General features: G+C 48.5%; 1 protein-coding gene across 2 annotated transcripts in view; it reads right to left on the minus strand.

The window, feature by feature from the left end:
• Positions 1-11,470, minus strand: part of COX10 (cytochrome c oxidase assembly factor heme A:farnesyltransferase COX10) — an 88,008-nt gene extending 76,538 nt beyond the window's left edge. Inside the window, exon 1 of one of the 2 annotated variants that reach the window (XM_077253585.1) lies at positions 11,280-11,470. In XM_077253585.1, the coding sequence (XP_077109700.1) occupies positions 11,280-11,286 (7 nt within the window). In that variant the 5' untranslated portion in view covers positions 11,287-11,470. The other variant, XM_077253586.1, reaches the window with a different exon arrangement.
• Positions 11,471-24,471: the final 13,001 nt, after the last annotated feature.

The following is a 24,471-nucleotide window of genomic DNA, read 5'->3' on the forward strand; positions in this document are numbered from 1 at the left end:
AACCCCCCCCAACGAACCTTTTCATTACAGTAAACGGCTGCCTACTCTCCCCAGTCCCACAAGCTCGCTGTCTCTGGGTAATCCTTGACACTGATCTCTTCTTCAAACCACATATCCAAGCCCTTTCCGCCTTCAACTCAAAAATATTTCACGGATCCGTACATGTCTAAACCAAGAATCTGCAAAAACCCTCATCCATGCCCTCATCATCTCCAGCCTTGACTACTGTAACCTCTTGCTCTGTGGCCTCCCCTCTAACACTCTCGCACCCCTCCAATCTATTCTAAACTGAGCGGCCCGACTAATCCACCTGTCCCCCTGCTATTCCCTGGCCTCTCCCCTCTGTCAATCCATTCACTGGCTCCCCATTACCCAGAGACTCCAGTACAAAAGCCTAACCATGACATACAAACCCATCCACAACCTGTCTCCTCCATACATCTGTGACCTCGTCTCCTGGTACTTTCCTGCACGCAACCTCCGATCCTCACAAGATCTCCTTCTCTACTCCCCTCTTATCTCCTCTTCCCACAATCGTATACAAGATTTCTCTCGCGTATCACCCCTACTCTGGAACTCTCTACCACAACACATCAGACTCTCGCCTACCATCGAAACCTTCAAAAAGAACCTGAAGACCCACCTCTTCCGACAAGCCTACAACCTGCAGTAACCACCGATCGACCAAGCCGCTGCATGACCAGCTCTATCCTCACCTACTGTATCCTCACCCATCCCTTGTAGATTGTGAGCCCTCGCGGGCAGGGTCCTCTCTCCTCCTGTACCAGTTATGACTTGTATTGTTCAAGATTATTGTACTTGTTTTTATTATGTATACCCCTCCTCACATGTAAAGCGCAATGGAATAAATGGCGCTATAATAATAAAGAATAATAATAATACTACAGAATAAAGTCCACATCGCAGGTCAATTTCACAGACATTGTTCATGAGATTTGGGAAAATGATGATGAACCCATAACAACCACTGATCAGCAATTCTACATGTCTGAGAGCTCGGGAACAGCTGTTCTCCATGTCCGATCTATGGGAAGACTGTTCTAACTCTGGTAGGAAAGCTCCCACTGCCATACGCACAAAAATGAAAACTTTCCCTGGAAAAATGAAGTGTTTTTTCATCGAAGCCTTGTACATGGGAGAACGCTGTGAGAAAACACTGGGGTCCCCGCTCTTGCTCTTTGCCGCTTTCCAGTAAAGCAAACTTCCCTCTCAATCACATTTTCTTTGGTCACCGAAGAAAACGTAATTGGTGTAAAAACATGTCAGCTAGCGATTTCACGAGATCATTAGACCGGCATTAAACAAACATCGCGCTCACATTTTTCCAGTCGCCGCGTAGTTCTGGGGTCGTTTATGTGGAAGCGGACGGAAATGAGACTGCGCTGCTACAGAGAGGCCTGTTATACTGAAGTGTGGAGAGTGACCTCACTGGAAGGATCAATGCCGAACATCAGGTAAGGAGGAAGACGCCACCCTCCGAATATCAGCACATACCCCAGTCAGGACTGGGGCAAAATACACAACTAGAGCACTATAAACCTCCACCACCATCATCATTTACTAGCATCCAACCCGGGACTGAGGAGAGACCTGAAAACATACAAAAGAGGCCGAGCATCCAGCCCAGGACTGAGGAGAGAAATACAGGAGAGGCCGAGACTCCAGCCCCGGACAGAGAAGAAACATGCAGAAATACAGGAGAGGCCGAGCATCCAGCCCAGGACTGAGGAAAGAAATACAGGAGAGGCCGAGAATCCAGCACAGGACTGAGGAGAGAAATACAGGAGAGGCCGAGAATCCAGCCCCGGACAGAGAAGAAACATGCAGAAATACAGGAGAGGCCGAGCATCCAGCCCGGGACTGAGGAGAGACCTGCAGAAATACAGGAGAGGCCGAGCATCCAGCCCCGGACTGAGGAGAGACCTGCAGAAATACAGGAGAGGCCGAGCATCCAGCCCGGGACTGAGGAAAGAAATACAGGAGAGGCCGAGAATCCAGCCCAGGACTGAGGAGAGAAATACAGGAGAGGCTGAGAATCCAGCCCAGGACTGAGGAGAGAAATACAGGAGAGGCCGAGAATCCAGCCCAGGACTGAGGAGAGAAATACAGGAGAGGCTGAGAATCCAGCCCAGGACTGAGGAGAGAAATACAGGAGAGGCTGAGAATCCAGCCCCGGACAGAGAAGAAACATGCAGAAATACAGGAGAGGCCGAGCATCCAGCCCAGGACTGAGGAGAGACCTGCAGAAATACAGGAGAGGCCGAGCATCCAGCCCAGGACTGAGCAGAGACCTGCAGAAATACAGGAGAGGCCGAGCATCCAGCCCAGGACTGAGGAAAGAAATACAGGAGAGGCCGAGAATCCAGCCCAGGACTGAGGAGAGAAATACAGGAGAGGCCGAGCATCCAGCCCCGGACAGAGAAGAAACATGCAGAAATACAGGAGAGGCCGAGCATCCAGCCCGGGACTGAGGAGAGACATGCAGAAATACAGGAGAGGCCGAGCATCCAGCCCCGGACTGAGGAGAGACCTGCAGAAATACAGGAGAGGCCGAGCATCCAGCCCGGGACTGAGGAAAGAAATACAGGAGAGGCCGAGAATCCAGCCCAGGACTGAGGAGAGAAATACAGGAGAGGCTGAGAATCCAGCCCAGGACTGAGGAGAGAAATACAGGAGAGGCTGAGAATCCAGCCCCGGACTGAGGAGAGAAATACAGGAGAGGCTGAGAATCCAGCCCAGGACTGAGGAGAGAAATACAGGAGAGGCCGAGAATCCAGCCCAGGACTGAGGAGAGAAATACAGGAGAGGCTGAGAATCCAGCCCCGGACAGAGAAGAAACATGCAGAAATACAGGAGAGGCCGAGCATCCAGCCCAGGACTGAGGAGAGACCTGCAGAAATACAGGAGAGGCCGAGCATCCAGCCCAGGACTGAGGAGAGAAATACAGGAGAGGCCGAGAATCCAGCCCGGGACCGAGAAGAGACCTGCAGAAATACAGGAGAGGCCGAGCATCCAGCCCGGGACTGAGGAGAGACCTGCAGAAATACAGGAGAGGCCGAGCATCCAGCCCAGGACTGAGCAGAGAACTGCAGAAATACAGGAGAGGCCGAGCATCCAGCCCAGGACTGAGGAGAGAAATACAGGAGAGGCCGAGAATCCAGCCCAGGACTGAGGAGAGAAATACAGGAGAGGCCGAGAATCCAGCCCAGGACTGAGGAGAGAAATACAGGAGAGGCCGAGAATCCAGCCCAGGACTGAGGAGAGAAATACAGGAGAGGCCGAGCATCCAGCCCGGGACTGAGGAGAGACCTGCAGAAATACAGGAGAGGCCGAGCATCCAGCCCGGGACTGAGGAGAGAAATACAGGAGAGGCCGAGCATCCAGCCCCGGACAGAGAAGAAACATGCAGAAATACAGGAGAGGCCGAGCATCCAGCCCCGGACTGAGGAGAGAAATACAGGAGAGGCCGAGAATCCAGCCCAGGACTGAGGAAAGAAATACAGGAGAGGCCGAGAATCCAGCCCGGGACTGAGGAGAGAAATACAGGAGAGGCCGAGCATCCAGCCCGGGACTGAGGAGAGACCTGCAGAAATACAGAAGAGGCCGAGCATCCAGCCCGGGACTGAGGAGAGACCTGCAGAAATACAGGAGAGGCCGAGATCTGCGAGGTCACATTACACGACCAAAGCCTGAGGCTGCCATCTGATTAATTGTCTCCTCCTTTTTTCTCTCAGGTGCGGTGATGTCATCAAAAAGTATATTCATACAAATCACAATTTATATCCTAAATCTATATGACCACTGAAGATGATCTATAACCAAAATCATCCTGCACCCCAAGTGTCAGAGTCATTATCCTGCACCCCAAGTGTCAGCGCCATTATCCTGCACCCCAAGTGTCAGCGCCATTATCCTGCACCCCAAGTGTCAGCGTCATTATCCTCTACCCCAAGTGTCAGCGTCATTATCCTCTACCCCAAGTGTCAGTGTCATTATCCTGTACCCAAGTATCAGCGTCATTATCCTGCACCCCAAGTGTCAGCGCCATTATCCTCCACCCCAAGTGTCAGTGTCATTATCCTGCACCCCAAGTGTCAGCGTCATTATCCTGCACCCCAAGTGTCAGCGTCATTATCCTGCACCCCAAGTGTCAGCGTCATTATCCTGCACCCCAAGTGTCAGCGTCATTATCCTCTACCCCAAGTGTCAGCGTCATTATCCTCTACCCCAAGTGTCAGCGTCATTATCCTCTACCCCAAGTGTCAGCGTCATTATCCTGTACCCAAGTATCAGCGTCATTATCCTGCACCCCAAGTGTCAGCGCCATTATCCTGCACCCCAAGTGTCAGTGTCATTATCCTGCACCCCAAGTGTCAGTGTCATTATCCTGCACCCCAAGTGTCAGCGTCATTATCCTGTACCCCAAGTGTCAGCGTCATTATCCTGTACCCCAAGTGTCAGCGTCATTATCCTGTACCCCAAGTGTCAGCGCCATTATCCTGCACCCCAAGTGTCAGTGTCATTATCCTGCACCCAAGTGTCAGTGTCATTATCCTGCACCCCAAGTGTCAGAGTCATTATCCTGTACCCCAAGTGTCAGCGTCATTATCCTGTACCCCAAGTGTCAGCGTCATTATCCTGTACCCCAAGTGTCCACGTCATTATCCTGTACCCCAAGTGTCAGTGTAATTATTCTGTACCCCAAGTGTCAGTGTCACTATTCTCTTCCCCAAGTGTCAGCGTCATTATCCTGCACCCCAAGCGTCAGCGTCATTATCCTGCACCCCAAGTGTCAGTGTCATTATCCTGTACCCCAAGTGTCAGTGTCATTATCCTGTACCCCAAGTGTCAGCGTCATTATTCTGTACCCCAAGTGTCAGTGTCACTATTCTCTTCCCCAAGTGTCAGCGCCATTATCCTGCACCCCAAGTGTCAGTGTCATTATCCTGCACCCCAAGTGTCAGTGTCATTATCCTGCACCCCAAGTGTCAGCGTCATTATCCTCTACCCCAAGTGTCAGCGTCATTATCCTGTACCCAAGTATCAGCGTCATTATCTTGCACCCCAAGTGTCAGTGTCATTATCCTGTACCCCAAGTGTTAGTGTCATTATCCTGTACCCCAAGTGTCAGCGTCATTATTCTGTACCCCAAGTGTCAGTGTCACTATTCTCTTCCCCAAGTGTCAGCATCATTATCCTGCACCCCAAGTGTCAGCGTCATTATCCTGTACCCCAAGTGTCAGCGTCATTATCCTGTACCCCAAGTGTCAGTGTCATTATCCTGTACCCCAAGTGTCAGCGTCATTATCCTGTACCCCAAGTGTCAGTGTCATTATCCTGTACCCCAAGTGTCAGCGTCATTATCCTGTACCCCAAGTGTCAGTGTCATTATCCTGTACCCCAAGTGTCAGTGTCATTATCCTGTACCCCAAGTGTCAGCGTCATTATCCTGTACCCCAAATGTCAGTACCCCAGATCAGTCACATTTGAGGACAGCCCACACTAGCGGTGACAGCTCACACAATACGCGGCGGCTGCACCTTGTGATCGAAGCTCGGTATGAACAGTTTATGACCTTATAAACTTTGATTTTGCTGGAATGTTTTCATTATTCGGAGACAGAAGATAAAAGTTAAATAAATAAATTCTGCGGTTTTTCGGGGCGAATGGATTGTGTTCGGGGTGGTGGATTTCTGCCATATTTACAAGATACAAGGGAGATATTTGCAACTTTCCATCTTACTGGTGAATTGGCACGAAAACTTTCTTAGAGTAGACGCTTCCCCCTCAGCCCTTATTTACTGGCTGACACTAGAGAAGATGTCACCTCTACAGGGTGAGGCTCAGCGGTGACAATACTTCACTGTCTGTCTGCTGATCTCCAGCCACATCCAACCACGCACTCAGCTCTATGAACTATCTGCAGAACGACAGTCCCTGCTGCTTCAGTGTCTTCATAAATAACCAGCAAATAAATTATACATGAATACCTACTAATCCCACAAGGCACTGCAGCCAAGCACAGCATTAAAGGAGCACAGCTCAGATGTAAAGCTTTCCTGTCTCTAAGAACAATGTCAGGGGAAACTAGAACCTTAAGGCCCCGTCTCACATAGCGATTTACCAACGATCACGACCAGCGATACGACCTGGCCGTGATCGTTGGTAAGTCGCTGTCTGGTCGCTGGGGAGCTGTCACACAGACAGCTCTCTCCAGCGACCAACGATCAGGGGAACGACTTCGGCATCGTTGAAACTGTCTTCAACGATGCCGAAGTCCCCCTGCATCACACGGGTAACCAGGGTAAACATCGGGTTACTAAGTGCAGGGCCGCGCTTAGTAACCCGATGTTTACCCTGGTTACCAAAAAAAAACAAACAGTACATACTCACCATCTGATGTCCGTCAGGTCCCTTGCCGTCTGCTTCCTGCTCTGACTGTGCCGCCGTACAGTGAGAGCAGAGCGCAGCGGTGACGTCACTGCTGTGATCTGCTCTCACTTTCCGGCCGGCAGTCAGTCAGGGCAGGAAGCAGACGCCGGGGGACCTGACGGACATCAGATGGTGAGTATGTACTGTTTGTTTTTTTTACATTTACGCTGGTAACCAGGGTAAACATCGGGTTACTAAGCGCGGCCCTGCGCTTAGTAACCCGATGTTTACCCTGGTTACCAGTGAAGACATCGCTGGATCGGTGTCACACACACCGATTCAGCGATGTCAGCGGGACCTCAACGACCAAAAAAAGGTCCAGGCCATTCTGACACGACCAGCGATCTCACAGCAGGGGCCTGGTCGCTGGTTCGTGTCACACATAGCGAGATCGCTACTGAGGTCGCTGTTGCGTCACAAAACTAGTGACTCAGCAGCGATCTCGCTAGCGATCTCGCTATGTGAGACGGGGCCTTTATTATAAGGAGCATAAAGATAATAATCACACTGCTAATCCCTCTGACATGTGCGACCCAGACACTGAACAAGAGGAAGTACTGGCAGATATCAGCTCTGAGCCTTGCAGAATTATGGATGCTACTCTGGAGTACAATACACACTGACTGCACCAGCAGAATATTGAGTGCAGCTCTGGAGTATAATACGGGATGTAACTCAGGATCAGTACAGGATCAGTAATGTATGTACACAGTGACTGCACCAGCAGAATAGTGAGTGCAGCTCTGGAGTATAATACAGGATGTAACTCAGGATCAGTAATGTATGTACACAGTGACTCCACCAGCAGAATAGTGAGTGCAGCTCTGGGGTATAATACAGGATGTAACTCAGGATCAGTACAGGAGAAATAATGTAATGTATGTACACAGTGACTGCACCAGCAGAATAGTGAGCGCAGCTCTGGAGTATAATACAGGATGTAACTCAGGATCAGTACAGGATCAGTAATGTATGTACACAGTGACTGCACCAGCAGAATAGTGAGTGCAGCTCTGGGGTATAATACAGGATGTAACTCAGGATCAGTACAGGATAAGTAATGTAATGTATGTACACAGTGACTGCACCAGCAGAATAGTGAGTACAGCTCTGGGGTATAATACAGGATGTAACTGAGGATCAGTACAGGATAAGTAATGTAATGTATGTACACAGTGACTGCACCAGCAGAATAGTGAGTGCAGCTCTGGGGTATAATACAGGAAGTAACTCAGGATCAGTACAGGATAAGTAATGTAATGTATGTACACAGTGACTGTACCAGCAGAATAGTGAGTACAGCTCTGGGGTATAATACAGGATGTAACTCAGGATCAGTACAGGATAAGTAATGTAATGTATGTACACGGTGACTGCACCAGCAGAATAGTGAGTGCAGCTCTGGGGTATAATACAGGAAGTAACTCAGGATCAGTACAGGATAAGTAATGTAATGTATGTACACAGTGACTGCACCAGCAGAATAGTGAGTGCAGCTCTGGGGTATAATACAGGAAGTAACTCAGGATCAGTACAGGATAAGTAATGTAATGTATGTACACATACCTCCCAACCGTCCCGGATCCCGCAGGACTGTCCTGATTTTGACAGTCAAATCCGCGCAACACCCCCCCCCCGGCCCCTGTGCGGCGCTGCCACGCTGAAGGAGAGAGCCTGCAGCAATCAAGAAATCAAGAAGAAAGGTCAGCGATTCACTACCTCTGGCTGTGTGTGCACGGAGCTCCGGCTTCTCCTGCTCTTATCTGCTATCCTGGCAGAGAAGGAGAGACGGGGGAGGTGCCTGGATAGTGCAGAGCTGTGAGCAGGAGACTGAAGACTTCAGCAGAGAGCTGCACATGGACATCAGCCGCCCCTGCATCACAGAGGAGATTGTGTGTGTGTGATGGCTGCGTGTGTGTGTGTGTGATGGCTGCGTGTGTGTGTGTGATGGCTGCGTGTGTGTGTGTGATGGCTGCGTGTGTGTGTGTGATGGCTGTGTGTGTGTGATGGCTGTGTGTGTGTGTGATGGCTGTGTATGTGTGTGTGATGGCTGTGTGTGTGTGATGGCTGTGTGTGTGTGTGTGATGGCTGCGTGTGTGTGTGATGGCTGCGTGTGTGTGTGTGATGGCTGCGTGTGTGTGTGTGATGGCTGCGTGTGTGATGGCTGTGTGTGTGTGTGATGGCTGTGTATGTGTGTGTGATGGCTGTGTATGTGTGTGTGATGGCTGTGTGTGTGTGATGGCTGTGTGTGTGATGGCTGCGTGTGTGTGTGATGGCTGCGTGTGTGTGTGATGGCTGCGTGTGTGTGTGATGGCTGCGTGTGTGTGTGATGGCTGCGTGTGTGTGTGATGGCTGCGTGTGTGTGTGATGGCTGCGTGTGTGTGTGATGGCTGCGTGTGTGTGTGATGGCTGCGTGTGTGTTTGATGGCTGCGTGTGTGTGTGATGGCTGCGTGTGTGTGTGATGGCTGCGTGTGTGTGTGATGGCTGCGTGTGTGTGTGATGGCTGCGTGTGTGTGTGATGGCTGCGTGTGTGTGTGATGGCTGCGTGTGTGTGTGATGGCTGCGTGTGTGTGTGATGGCTGCGTGTGTGTGTGTGATGGCTGCGTGTGTGTGTGTGATGGCTGCGTGTGTGTGTGTGATGGCTGCGTGTGTGTGTGTGATGGCTGTGTGTGTGTGTAATGGCTGTGTGTGTGTGTGTGATGGCTGTGTGTGTGTGTGATGGCTGTGTGTGTGTGTGATGGCTGCGTGTGTGTGTGTGATGGCTGCGTGTGTGTGTGTGATGGCTGCGTGTGTGTGTGTGATGGCTGCGTGTGTGTGTGATGGCTGCGTGTGTGTGTGATGGCTGCGTGTGTGTGTGATGGCTGCGTGTGTGTGTGATGGCTGTGTGTGTGTGATGGCTGTGTGTGTGTGTGTTGGCTGCGTGTGTGTGTGATGGCTGCGTGTGTGTGTGATGGCTGCGTGTGTGTGTGATGGCTGCGTGTGTGTGTGTGATGGCTGCGTGTGTGTGTGTGATGGCTGCGTGTGTGATGCATTTGTGTCAAAGCTGCATGTGTTTGTGAGCTGCGTGTGTGAGCTGCGTGCGTGTGTGAGCGTGTGTGTGAGCTGCGTGCCTGTGTGTGAGCTGCGTGCCTGTATGTCATTATACAGTATGGAGCATCATGTGTGGTCATTATACAGTATGGAGAATCATGTGCGGTCATTAGACAGTATGGAGCATCATGTGCAGTCATTAGACAGTATGGAGCATCATGTGCAGTCATTAGACAGTATGGAGCATCATGTGCAGTCATTATACAGTATGGAGCATCATGTGCGGTCATTATACAGTATGGAGCATCATGTGCGGTCATACAGTATGGAGCATCATGTGTGTTCATTATACAGTATGGAGCATCATGTGTGGCCATTATACAGTATGGAGCATCATGTGTGGCCATTATACAGTATGGAGCATCATGTGCGGCCATTATACAGTATGGAGCATCATGTGCGGCCATTATACAGTATGGAGCATCATGTGCGGTCATTAGACAGTATGGAGCATCATGTGCGGTCATTAGACAGTATGGAGCATCATGTGCGGTCATTATACAGTATGGAGCATCATGTGCGGCCATTATACAGTATGGAGCATCATGTGCGGTCATTATACAGTATGGAGCATCATGTGCGGCCATTATACAGTATGGAGCATTATCTGCGGTCATTATACAGTATGGAGTATCATGTGTGGTCATTATACAGTATGGAGTATCATGTGCGGTCATCATACAGTATGGGGCATCATGTGCAGTCATTATACAGTATGGAGCATCATGTGCGGTCATTATACAGTATGGAGCATCATGTGCGGCCATTATACAGTATGGAGCATCATGTGCAGTCATTATACAGTATGGAGCATTATCTGCGGTCATTATACAGTATGGAGTATCATGTGTGGTCATTATACAGTATGGAGCATCATGTGCGGTCATCATACAGTATGGGGCATCATGTGCAGTCATTATACAGTATGGAGCATCATGTGCGGTCATTATACAGTATGGAGCATCATGTGCGGCCATTATACAGTATGGAGCATCATGTGCAGTCATTATACAGTATGGAGCATTATCTGCGGTCATTATACAGTATGGAGCATCATGTGTGGTCATTATACAGTATGGAGCATCATGTGCGGTCATTATACAGTATGGAGTATCATGTGTGGTCATTATACAGTATGGAGCATCATGTGCGGTCATCATACAGTATGGGGCATCATGTGCAGCCATTATACAGTATGGAGCATCATGTGTGGCCATTATACAGTATGGAGCACTGTGTGGCCATATTTTTTTGTTTATAATTATTGTATATGAAACAGTGTGATCAGCAGTGCTAAATGGGTGTGGTTGGGATGTGGATATGGGTGTGACTAATTATGAATGGGTGTGGTCAGAGGCGTGGCCTAAAATTTGCCGCGGCGCGCTTTGTCCCTCTTTCCCATCTTCAAAAGTTGGGAGGTATGTGTACACAGTGACTGCACCAGCAGAATAGTGAGTGCAGCTCTGGGGTATAGTACAGGATGTAGCTGAGGATCAGTAATGTATGTACACAGTGAAGCATTTGATGTATCTTGCTCTCTGTGACGTCACTGCTCGCTGCCCATATACTGATGCCATCCCCAGTAGTGAGGATTATTCCGGCTCTGACCTCTCCGGTCTCTGCTGTGTCCCGCACGTCCTCCTCCATGTCACGGAATGAGTGGCTGGAGAGAACTCCATGTCACCCAGGACTCGGCTCCCCTCCCGCTCCGCAGTATCACCCACCATCCCCGTACCTGTCATCCTGTCACCGCTGTGCCCTCTCACTTCATGCGCGCCGCCATCTTGCCGCTGACGTCACAGAGGCGCTTCCGGTGACGCACTTCCGCGCCGGTGCAGCCCGGTCTCTGGAGGTCACGTGTGGTGCTGGGTGCCGGCAGCTCTTCCTTGCTGCGGTCTCCTGGCTGCTGTCATCTCACTGTCTTCCTCATATCTGTCTGTCACTTACATATTTAGCTGATGGGATATGCTGGGAGTTGTAGTTCGTCCACAGTTGTCTGCCTTCTGTGAGTTAGGAGCAGGGTTATATCCCACAGTCATTGCTGGGGGTATTGGTGGTTTAGAGAGGCCTGTGTGTTAGTGGTAGTGAAAAATGAACCTCTGCGTGTTCGTGGTCCGGCCGAACTGTTAAAAAAAAGAATTGGGGTTCCAAAACAGAACGCAGACCCCATTCCTTTGAATTGCCCCCCAACATCCAGTGTTTGTGCATGTGTATATGACAAACTCGGCTTCTGATCGGTGGGAAAACCAATACCACCCGTCAGCCGCAGTTCCCACGCTGTGAAATGACAGCGCGAGCGCGCAGATGTGAGCAGAGGTGTACAGTTTGCCCCTGAGCTCCGCGCTACGCCGTGAGACTCACACTGCTAGCTGGGATCTCACTGCAGCTCAGTCCGGCTGGGAACACAGCCTCAGTGACCGGCGGTAACCTCTATGATGTCACCGCCGGTCACTGACGCTACCATGTAACTATAGGGTTAGTAATGGATAGGGGTCTTATAGACGCCTCTCCATTACTAAGCTGTGGGCTTTATGTCACCTGACAATACAAAGGTGACTTCAACCCCACAAATATGAACCCCACTTGCCACCGCTACAGGGCAAGTAGGAAAAGCCGGGCAAAGTGTCAGAGTTGGCGCATCTAATAGATGTGTCTTTTCTGGGCAGCTATTTTTAGTCTGGGGGGCAATATCCAAGGCCCCTTACCAGCCTGAGAATTCCAGCTCCCAGCTGTCTTCTTTAGCAAGGCTGGTTGTTACATGATTTAATTAAAAAACAGTGTGGGGACCCCTCTATTCTTGATAACCAGCCTTGCTGAGGGCTGCAGCCCCCAGCTGTGAGTTTTGCCTTGCTGGTTATCAAAAATACAGGGGAACCTGTATCTTTTTTTTTAATTATTAGTGATAAGCGAGTATACTCGTTGCTCTGGTTTTCCCGAGCACGCTCGTTTGACCTCCCGAGTATTTATGATTGCTCGGAGATTTAGTTTTCATCGCCTCAGCTGAATGATTTACAGCTACTAACCAGCTTGATTACATGTGGGGATTCCCTAGCAACCAGGCAACCCCCACATGTATTCAGGCTGGGTAGTAGTTGTAAATCATTCAGCTGAGGCGATGAAAACTAAATCTAACACTAACAAATACTCGGAGACCCCCCCCCCCCCCGAGCGTGCTCGGGAAAACCGTAGCAACGAGTACACTCGCTCATCACTATCAATTATCTATTTAGGGCGCAGGCGTCGGCTGATGAATACTCCCATCAGTTGTTCCTACTGTCACCGTTATTAGCGGCAGCAGGCATAGACTGATGGGAGTAGTAGTCTCGTCAACCGACGCCATGTGACTTACAGTAAGCTTTTTACCATGGCTCACAGGCCGATTTCACACATCCATTTATTTCCAGTACTGGAGAAACTGGTACCGGAGATATCCGTGTTCGGGTGTGTAATACATGCGGCACACTTGTGGCAGCAGTGTGCCGTCCATGTGCCACATCAGTACCACATGGACAGCCACCGGGGAAGAAGTGCTACAGTAAGCGCTGTTCCCCAGCGGCAGGTGCTGAAGACTGCTCTCATTCTCCCCTTCTCTGCCGGCAATTGGCGTGAGCAGAGGAGAATGATGAGCGTCATGTAAAAGTCCGAGCGATGACAGCAGGTGGGGGCTTTTGGGACGCTTACTCCCATCATCCGACACCTGCTGCGACTAATAACAGTGACAGCAGAAGTGGATCATCGGGGTATTCCTCATTGGCCACCTGCAATATAACGAAATGAATGAAAAAGCCGGCGTGGGTTCCCCCCTATTTTCTTGAATCAACCAGGCAAAACTCACAGCTGGAGGCTGCAACCCTCAGCTGTCTGCTTCAGCAAGACTAGTTATCAAGAATAGAGGGGTCCCCACTCTGTTTACTTAATTATTTAAATAAATAATTTAAAAAATCGGTGTGGGGTCCCCCCATTTTCGACAACCAGCCTTGCTAAAGCTCACAGCTGGGGGCTGGTATTTTCAGGCTGGTAAGGGGACATTGATAGAGGCCCCCAGCCTAAAAACAGCAGCCCGCAGCTGCCCAAAAAAGGCACATCTATTAGATGCGCCAATCCTGGAGCTTTGCCCGGCTCTTCCCACTTGCCCTGTAGCGGTGGCAAGTGGGGTTAATATTTATGGGGTTGATGTCACCTTTATATTGTCAGGTGACATCAAGCCCATGGCTTAGTAATGGAGAAGCGTCTATAAGACACCTATCCATTACTAATCCTATAGTTACATGGTAAATAAAGACACAGACAGAATAAAGTCCTTTAATTGAAAAAAATGACACAGACTCCTTTAATATTCTCAATTAAACCATACTTCCTTGCCTAATTCCTCCGAAGCCCTCGATCTCCTGTAATAAAACTAAAATGAAAAAACAACAATATACCATACCTGTCCATCGTCCTGTCCCACGCCGTAATCCATGTCTGGGGGATAATTAGTTTTCAACCTGGACAGTGTCAAGATGCGACCGTCCCTTCTGAAAACCACTGGTGAATGAGATGCTGAGAGCGCAGCATCAGTGATTAGCAGTGACATCACTGAGACTCCGTTCCCAGCCAGGCTGGACTGCGGTGACCTCAGGATCACGAGAAAATGCCAGTGATGATGTCACCGCTGGTGAATGATGCTGCACTCTCAGCAGCTCAGTCACCAGTGGTTCTCAGCCTGGACAGTCGCATCTTGGCACCGTCCAGGTTGAAAACTATTTAGCCCCCAGACATGGATTACGGCGTGGGACAGAACGACGGACAGGTATGGTATATTGTTATTTTATTTTAGTTTTATTACAGGAGATCGAGGGCTTCGGAAATTAGGCGAGGTCTTAAGTATGGTTTAATTGAGAATATTAAAGCAGTCTGTCATTTTTTCAATTAAAGGATTTTTTTCTGGCTGTGTCTTTATTTACCATGTAACTATAGGATTAGTAATGGATAGGTGTCTTATAGACGCCTCTCCATTACTAAGCCGTGAGTTTGATGTCACCTGACAATACAAAGGTGACATCAACCCCACGAATATGAACCCCACTCACTTGCCACCTCTACAGGGCAAGTGGGAAGAGCCGGGCAAAGTGCCAGAATTGGCGCATCTAATAGATGCGCTTTTTCTGAGCAGCTGCGAGCTGCTGTTTTTAGGCTGAGGGGGCCTCTATCAATGGCCCCTTACCAGCCTGAGAATACCAGCCCCCAGCTGTGAGCTTTAGTAAGGCTGGTTGTCAAAAATTGGGGAGGACCTCAACGTTTTTTTAAATTATTTATTTAAATAATTTAAAAAACAGCATGGGGACCCCTCCATTCTTGATAACCAGCCTTGCTGAAAGCTGAGGGTTGCAGCCCCGAGTTGTGAGTTTTGCCTGGCTAGTTCAAGAAAATACGGGGGAACCCACTTCAGCTTTTTCATTCATTTATTTCGTTATATTGCAGGCGGCGGCTGAGGAATACCCCGATCATCCGCTTCTGCTGTCACTGTTATTAGTGGCAGCAGGTGGTACATGGGAACAACACAGTGATTGATGAGAGTAATAGTCCCAAAAGCCCCCACCTGCTGTCATCGTTCAGACTGTATTATAACGCTCATCATTCTCCTCTGCTCGCGCCGATTGCCGGCAGAGCAGGGGAGAATGATAAGTGCTGCTTTCAGCACCTGCCGCCAGGGAACAGCGCTTACTGTAGTGCTTCCCCGCTGCCGATGCATGTCACACAGAAGACATCAATGTGTGTTCTACGTGTGCGGGACATTTTGCCGCCCGTGCTGAAGGTAAAAAATGGACATGTCTACGTGTGGGGCACACGGTTCGTGGAAACACACTGGCGTGCACAGATCCATTTATTTGAATGGGTCTATGTGTTTCAGTGTCTCCGATACGTGTGAAAACTGTCACCATACGTACCGGAGACACATGTGTGAAAGAGGCATTAAAGCTGCGGGATCACGCTGACAGAGTGACCCCACAGTGCTCTGACTGACGGTAACGTTACTGCCGATCAGAACTGCTGCGTGCACACATCTTTAGTGGAACCTCGATCATTTACTTAATTTTGATGATTTTGAGGAAAATGCTCAGGAATCCAAACACGAATCCGAATGTATAACGTTCTTTCCGACTTTAAGATTGACGAACATTTTCTCAACAAGTTCGCTAATTTCTAGCCATTAGAAATGTGGCCTTCTAATGGAGGAAGGGCTGTGTCCCCCAACCCTGGAAGGAGGGTTACCATGTAATCACTGTATTGTACTTCAGAGCTGCAGTCACCATTCTGCTGATGCAGTCACTGTATGCATACAGTTGTGCTCAAAAGTTTACATACCTCAGCAGAATTTTTGCTTTCTTGGTCTTTTTTTCAGAGAATATGAATGATAACACCAAAACTTTTTCTCCACTCAAGGTTAGTGGTTGGGTGAAGCCATTTATTGTCAAACTGCTGTGTTTTCTCTATTTAAATCATAATGACAACCCAAAACATCTAAATGACCCTGATCAAAAGTTCACATACCCTGGTGATTTTGGCCTGATAATATGCACAGAAGTTGACACAAATGGGTTTGAATGGCTACTGAAGGTAACATCCTCACCTGTGACCTGTTTGCTTGTAATCAGTGTTTGCATAAAAGCTGAGTGAGTTTCTGGGATCCAGACTGACTCTTGCATCTTTCATCCAGCCACTGACATTTCTGGATTGTAAGTCATGGGGAAAGCAAAATAATTGTCAACGGATCTACGGGAAAAGGTAGTTGAACTGTATAAATCAGGAAAGCGATACAAAAAGATATTCAAGGAATTGATAATGCCAGTCAGCAGTGTTCAAACTGTGATTAGCAAATGGAAAATCAGGGGCTCTGTAAAAACAAAGCCACGGTCAGGTAGACCAACAAAAATGTCGTCCCCAATTGCCTGGAAAATTGTTCGGAATGCAAAGAAATACCCACAAATAAAATCAGCTGAAATACAGGACTCTCTGAAAACTAGTGGTGTGGCTGTTTCAAGATGCATAATAAGAAAGCACTTGAAGAAAAATGGGCTGCATGGTCGCGTCACCATAAGAAAGTCATTACTGCGCAAATGCCACAAAGTATCTTGCCTACAATATGCAGAACAGCACAGAGACAAGCCTCAAAACTCCTGGAACAAGGTAATTTGGAGTGATGAGACCAAAATTGAACTGTTAGGCCACAACCATAAACGTTACATTTGGAGAGAGGTCAACAAGGCATATGATGAAAGGAACACCATTCCTACTGTAAAGCACGGAGGTGGATCACTGATGTTTTGGGGATGAGTGAGGTACAAAGGCACAGGAAACTCAGTAAAAGTTGAAGGAAAGATGAATGCAGCACGTTATCAGCAAATAATGGAAGCAAATTTGCAATCATCAGCCTGGATGGGAAGTACTTGGACGTTCCAACATGACAAAGATCCAAAACACAAGGCCAAGTCGACCTGTCTTTGGCTACAGCAGAACAAAGTGAAGGTTCTGGAGTGGCCATCTCAGTCTCCTGACCTCAATATCATTGAGCCACTCTGGGGAGATCTCAAGAGCGCAGTTCATGCTAGACAGCCCACAAATATACAGGAACTGGAGGCTTTTTGCCAAGAAGAGTGGGCAGCTTTACCATCTGAGAAAATAAAGAACCTCAACCACACCTACCACAAAAGACTTTAAGCTGTCATTGATGTTAGAGGAGGCAATACACGGTATTAAGAAATGGGGTATGTGAACTTTTGATCAGGGTCATTTGGATGTTTTGGGTTGCCATTATGATTTAAAAAGAGAAAACACAGTAGTCTGACAATAAATGGCTTCACCCAACCACTAACCATGAGTGAAGAAAAAGTTTTGGTGTTATCATTCATATTCTCTGAAAAAAGGCCAAGAAAACAAAAATTCTGCCAGGATATGTCAACTTTTGAGCACAACTGTATATACATTACTTTTCCTGTACCGATCCTGATTTACATCCAGTATTATACCCCAGAGCAGCACTCACTATTCTGCTGGTGCAGTCACTGTGTGCATACATTACATTACGTATCCTGTACTGATCCAGAGTTACATCCTGTATTATATCCCAGAGCTGCACTCACTATTCTGCTGGTGCAGTCACTGTGTACATACATTACATTATTGATCCCGTACGGATCCTGAGTTAAATCCTGTATTATATTCCAGAGCTGCACTCACTATTCTGCTGGTGCAGTCACTGTGTACATACATTACATTACTAATCCTGTACTGATCCTGAGTTACCTCCTGTATTATACCCTAGAGCTGTACTCACTATTCTGCTGGTGCAGTCACTGTGTACATACATTACTTATCCTGTACTGATCCTGAGTTACATCCTGTATTATACTCCAGAGCTGCACTCACTATTCTGCTGGTGCAGTCACTGTGTACATACATTACATTACTGATCCTGTACTGATCCTGAGTTACATCCTGTATTACACTCCAGAGCTGCACTCACAATTCTGCTGGTGCAGTCACTGTGTACATACATTACATTACTTACCCTGCACTGATCCTGAGTTACATCCTGTATTATACTCAGAGCTGCACTCACTATTCTGCTGGTGCAGTCACTGTGTACATACATTACATTACTGATCCTGTACTGATCCTGAGTTACATCCTGTAGATCTTTTATTATAAAAATGAAAAACATAACAATAATAATAACATAAACAAAATGGAAATATCAGCCAGAAAAAAATAATCAGTATACTGAACACTGGTCCAGCCACTCATTCTCTCCTCTCACACATATTATACAGTATATACAGAATAACTATTTTGACCTTCTGGTCCGGTCACCAAACAAAATAATAATAACAAATAATATAAACAATAATATAAACAATGGCAAACAAAAACTATATACATAAACTTTTTTTTTTTTTTAAATAAAATAGCCACAAATTTAAACAAATATATACAATACCAAGCTATCCTCCATTCCCAACCCCCCGCACTGACCTGAGAGCTGGTCCTGCGTTTCATGCCTCAGTCCATGTCCAACGTCCATAGGCCAGATCAGGCAGTGCCAGTTTTCCCCCAAACAACCCAGTGTCCCATAGTCCCACAAGATAAACCCACCTCCCCCCCTTTCCCACCACCCAACCTAACACCTACACCCAAATCTAAATCCCCATATACAATATATACAATATATACAGCAGCACACACCACAATAATCACAAATCACGAAGCCCAAGTTCGGCGCCTGCAGCTCTACATCACTGAATAATGATCAAACAAAACAAAAATCTACAGTGTCAGCAGCAGCCCACCACCAGGAAAGGAGATGACCAGACTAGGGCACACTAAAAGAAAAGCCCCTCCAGAGGAGAGCGGCCCTCCGTGCGCCCAGTCTCCCATACTCCAGAGAGCGCACCTTCACCAGGTCACCGAGTATGGTCCTAAACACATCATCCACGGGGAGGATTTTTCGTTGCGTCGATACTAAGCACCGTGCGTTCCACGTGTGATACCTAACCACTGCGCTAACTAGAAATAAGGTGCAACGGTCCCGACCACCAAGGTCTCCGAATGCTCCATAGGCCCATTCCGCATAGGAGAGACCGGCCAGCCGAGACCAGCCAATGAAGGCGCCCACCCTGTTGTACACCTCTGTGTTGAAGGGACAATGAAGCAGGAAATGGTCCATGCTTTCCAGCAAGGTACCACAATGCTCCCGAGGACAATTTCTGTCCTCAGAGCTCCTACACTTCAGATTGTCCCTCACACACAGTTTCCCATGGAAGCAGCGCCAAGCCAAGTCCCAAAACTTCGAGGGGATCCGGATAGAATTCAAAAGATGTAAACCCACCCCAAGATCCCGACTTGGGCAGTCCCTGAGCGCCAGAGGCCTCTGGAAATGGGTCAACAGAACCCTATTGTCAAGGAGTTTCATTGGCAGAGTCCTGATCTCCCACATTCCCAGACCCCACCGACGAATTACCTTCAGAACCAAGGTAGCGTAAGCCGGAAGATGTCCATGCGGTGTGCGAAGATCCTTCACTTGCCCTCCTGTCTCCCATTCCTGGAAGAAAGGCTGAAACCATCCCCTACAGGAGAATACCCACGGAGGAGCCCTCTCTTTCCAGAGGTTTGCAATATTGATCTTAATGAAGGTATCCACAAGGAATACCACAGGGTTGACCATACCCAACCCTCCTAGTCTCCTCGTACGGTAATTAGCCTCCCTCTTGACCAGGTTCAGTCTATTCCCCCATAACAGTTGGAAGAACAAACTGTAGACCCGAGTCCACAGAGATTCCGGCAAGATGCACACACTGCCCAGATAAATCAGTAAAGGGAGCAGGTAAGTTTTGATCAGGTTTACCCTTTCCCTTAGGGTCAAAGACCAACCCTTCCATTGGTTCACCTTCTGAGTGGCGATCTCTAGCCTGCTGTCCCAATTTCGTTTGGGGTAATCCCCCTGGCCAAATTCGATGCCAAGGATTTTTGCAGAGATTTTGGGTCCTGGAAGGGTGTCCGGGAGATCAAAACCAGGATCTCCTCCTCCCAGCCAGAGACTCACACTTATCCCGGTTGATCTTGGACCCGGATGCCTCCGAGTAGCGATCTACCTCTGACATCAGCCACCCTGCCTCCTCGTGAGAGGAAACAAACACGGTGACATCATCGGCATACGCCACCACCCTCAGAGTGGCCTCCGGTGCTGCCTGGTCCATCCCGATCCCGGCCAACGGTCCACGCTCCACCCTCCTAACAAGAGGGTCAATCGCAAACACGTACAGCAGCGGGCTCAAGGGACAACCCTGGCGAACACCGGACCTAACCTCAAAAGAGCTGCCAATCCAACCATTCACAAGCGGGAAACTCTCTGCCTCACTGTACAAGGTCTTAAGCCAATCAACAAACCCCCCCCGGCAGGCCATATCTCAGAAGGACGGACCAGAGGTACTCGTGATTAACCCGATCAAACGCTTTTGCCTGGTCCAGTGACAGCATGTACCCCTTCCAGTGACCAGCCCTACCCTGCTCCACTGCCTCCCGGACACAGAGCACAGCACTAAATGTGCTGCGGCCTGGAACAGAGCAATGCTGGGCCCCCGAAAGGAGTCGGGGTGCAAATTTCACCAGCCGATTAAACAGCACCTTTGCCAGAACCTTCCTGTCTGCATTGAGAAGCGCTATGGGACGCCAATTCTCAATGCAAGATGGGTCCTTACCCTTTGACAAGATGATCAGAGCAGACCTCCTCATTGACTTCGGCAGAGTGCCCGAGGAAAGACACTCATTGAATACCTCAGTCAAGAGGGGAACCAAAACATCTTAAAGGTCTTATAGAATTCAGATGTTAAGCCATCTGGACCAGGCGATTTTTTTGGGCAAGCCCTTCAATCGCCAACTGAACTTCCTCTTCCCTGATCATTTCTGTCAAACTGTCAAGAGTGGGGTCTACCCCTGGTTCGGGGACGGCTTCAGCCAGGAAAGCCGACATCTCATCCCAATCAAGATCCCTCTTCCTCAAGAGGTGCGAGTAGAAGGATCTGACAACCTCCAGGATCCCTGATCTGGATCGCCTCAGGGACCTCGTAGTGTCGACCAGTCCTGTAACCACTTTACTATTCACTGACATCTTGCAGTTTCTGTAAGGGTCGGGCGAGCGGTACTTCCCGTAATCCCTCTCAAAAACCAAAGATGCGTGTCTATCGTACTGACACCTCATAAGCAAAGATTTCACTCTGGAGATCTCCTCGCGGCTACCTCCAGTTGAGACAAGATGTTCGAGTTTCCTCCTCAGACCCTGATACAGGTGGTACCTGCTCAGATTCCTGAGGCTCGAGAGCTGGCGGAAGAATCTCGCCACCCTTTCCTTGAACATCTCCCACCACTCTGACTTACTACTACAAAGATCCAGTAAGGGTACCTGGCTCTGAAGAAAATCCTCAAAGGACTGTCTTATCTCCGCTTCTTCCAAGAGAGAGGAATTGAGCCTCCAAAAGCCTCTTCCCATCCGGAGGGTCTCTGTAACATTCAGAGAAAACAAAATTAAACAGTGGTCGGAGAACTCCACCTCAACAACAGACACTGTTGAAGAGACAGCTTCCTCCTTTAAATAAAACCTATCTATTCTGGACCTACAGTTACCTCTATGATAGGTGAACCCCTCGTGGCCTGGGGTGTGCCGAATGTGGACATCCACCAGGCGAGCCTCACTAGCTATACTATTAAGGGCGACGCTATCATAAGTCAGCTTGTCTCTGGAACCTCCTCTATCTCGGGGCCTCGTGACAGCATTGAAGTCCCCTCCAAAGACAACCTGCCGACTTGTAAAAAGGTAGGGCTTGATCCTCATAAAGAGACACTTCCGGTCCCACTTAGATTGGGAACCATAGATGTTGATGAGCCGGAGCTCTTGTCCCTTCATGAGGACATCTAAGATCAGGCACCTCCCCATTTCTAACTCAATAACCCGTCGGCATTCCACCGGTGCGGTAAAAAGGACCGCCACTCCGCTATACGGCTCGGCCGCAAGAGACCAATAGGAGGGCCCGAGTCTCCACTCCCTCTTAGCTTTAAACACATCTGCCATGTTTGGCAGCCTGGTCTCTTGCAAAAAGAAAATGTCAGCTTCAACCCGGCTGAGAAAATCAAAGGCCGCAAATCTAGCAGTATTTGACTTTATGCTGGCGACATTAATGGACGCCAGCGTCAACGGAGTGGGTTCCGCCATCATTGGTGATTGAGTTAGATGGCTTTCTTTTTCCCACTACCCTTATCCTCTGCCTCAGAGGAGGAATCCTTCCCCCTCTTTAATGACAATGAGGTATCCATTCCCATGTGTTTTTTATTTTTATCGTCCTCGTCTCCGGACTCTGGGCCAGTCCCTCCCTCCAAGGATCTTTGTTGTGGATTCTGTTGGTGGGCTCCCTCTGGTGGTTACTGCTGGTACTGGGTGACTTTGGTGGGTTGCGGCCTTTGGTTTCCACCTGTCCATCAGAGGCTGGGTGTTTCCTATTTTACCTGGCCTTTCTGTCATTTCCCTTGCCGGCTACCAATGTGTTCAGATGTGCTCTGTTTGGTTCCTGCCTACCTGCTCCCAGATCTTTCAGGATAAGCTAAGTGCTGACTTTCAGTTGTTTGGTTTTTGGTCCAGCTTGCTTAGAATGTCTCTATGCTAGCTGGTTGCTCTAGTGGACTGAGGTTCTCCCCATGTGCCATGAGTTGGCACATGGGTTCTTGTAATCTCAGGATGGTTTTTTTGATTAGGGTTTTTTTGCTGACCGCTCAGTCCCCTTTTGTATCATTCTGCTTTCTAGTTTTCAGCGGGCCTCTATTTGCTAAAGCTATATACATCATCTCTATGTGTGTGCCTTCCTCTCATTTCACCGTCAATACATGTGGGGGGCAACTATACCTTTGGGGTTAATTCCTCTGGAGGCAAGTGAGGTCTTGTTTTCTCTGCAGTACTAGTTAGCTCTTAGGCTGGTGCGTGGCGTCTAGAACCAACGTAGGAACGCTCCCTGGCTATCTCTAGTTGCGTTTGTCAGGCGTAGGGCAGCGGTCAGCCCAGGTTCCATCACCCTAGAGCTCGTCCGATATTTGTTATACTTTGCTTGTCCTGTGCTATCCCTAGCCATTGGGGATTCATGACAGTATAGCCGGAGACCACAAAGTGTTAATTGTTTGGGCTGAAGCAGGAGGAAAAGAAGTGTTCAAGGAAAATTTTTTTTTTTTTTTTCCTTCAGAGTTTTGCTGCCTAGCCCTTAATTGCTGTCTAGCTGCTTCTTACCTCCTCTTAACCCTTGAATGGCTCTGATCTTAGCTGTTTATCATGGATGTCCAGAGTTTGGCTTCCAGCCTGAGTAATCTCGCGGCAAAGGTTCAAAACATACAGGATTTCGTTGTTCACACTCCCATGTCTGAACCTAGAATTCCTATTCCAGAGTTTTTTTCTGGAGATAGATCTACCTTCCTGAATTTCAGGAACAATTGTAAATTGTTTCTCTCTTTGAAATCTCGCTCCTCTGGAGACCCTGCTCAACAGGTCAAGATTGTTATATCGTTCCTACGGGGCGACCCTCAGAATTGGGCATTTGCATTGGCACCAGGGGATCCTGCGTTGCTCAGTGTGGATGCGTTTTTTCTGGCATTGGGATTGCTCTATGAGGAACCTAACCTAGAGATTCAGGCTGAAAAGGCTTTATTAGCCCTCTCTCAGGGGCATGATGAAGCGGAAATATATTGTCAGAAATTTCGGAAATGGTCGGTGCTTACTCAGTGGAATGAGTGCGCCCTGGCTGCAAACTTCAGAAATGGTCTTTCTGAGGCCATTAAGGATGTTATGGTGGGGTTCCCTGCGCCTACAGGTCTGAATGAGTCTATGGCTATGGCCATTCAGATTGATCGGCGTTTACGGGAGCGCAAACCCGTGCACCAGTTGGCGGTGTCTTCTGAACAGGCACCTGAGACTATGCAATGTGATAGAATTCAGTCCAGAAGTGAACGGCAAAATTATAGGCGGAAAAATGGTTTGTGTTTTTATTGTGGTGATTCAGCTCATGTTATATCAGCATGCTCTAAACGCACAAAAAGGGTTGATAAATCTTTTGCCATTGATACTCTGCAGTCTAAGTTCATTTTGTCTGTGACTCTGATTTTTTCACTGTCTTCCATTTCCGTCGATGCCTATGTGGATTCAGGCGCTGCCCTGAGTCTTATGGATTGGTCATTTGCTAAACGCTGCGGTTTTAGTCTAGAGCCTCTGGAAGTTCCTATTCCTCTGAAGGGAATTGATTCTACACCATTGGCTATGAATAAACCGCAGTATTGGACACAAGTGACCATGCGCATGACTCCCGTTCATCAGGAGGTGATTCGCTTCCTTGTACTGTATAATTTACATGATGTACTAG

The sequence above is a fragment of the Ranitomeya variabilis genome, chromosome 4, assembly GCF_051348905.1.
Source record: "Ranitomeya variabilis isolate aRanVar5 chromosome 4, aRanVar5.hap1, whole genome shotgun sequence".
Classification (NCBI taxonomy): Eukaryota; Metazoa; Chordata; class Amphibia; order Anura; family Dendrobatidae; genus Ranitomeya; species Ranitomeya variabilis.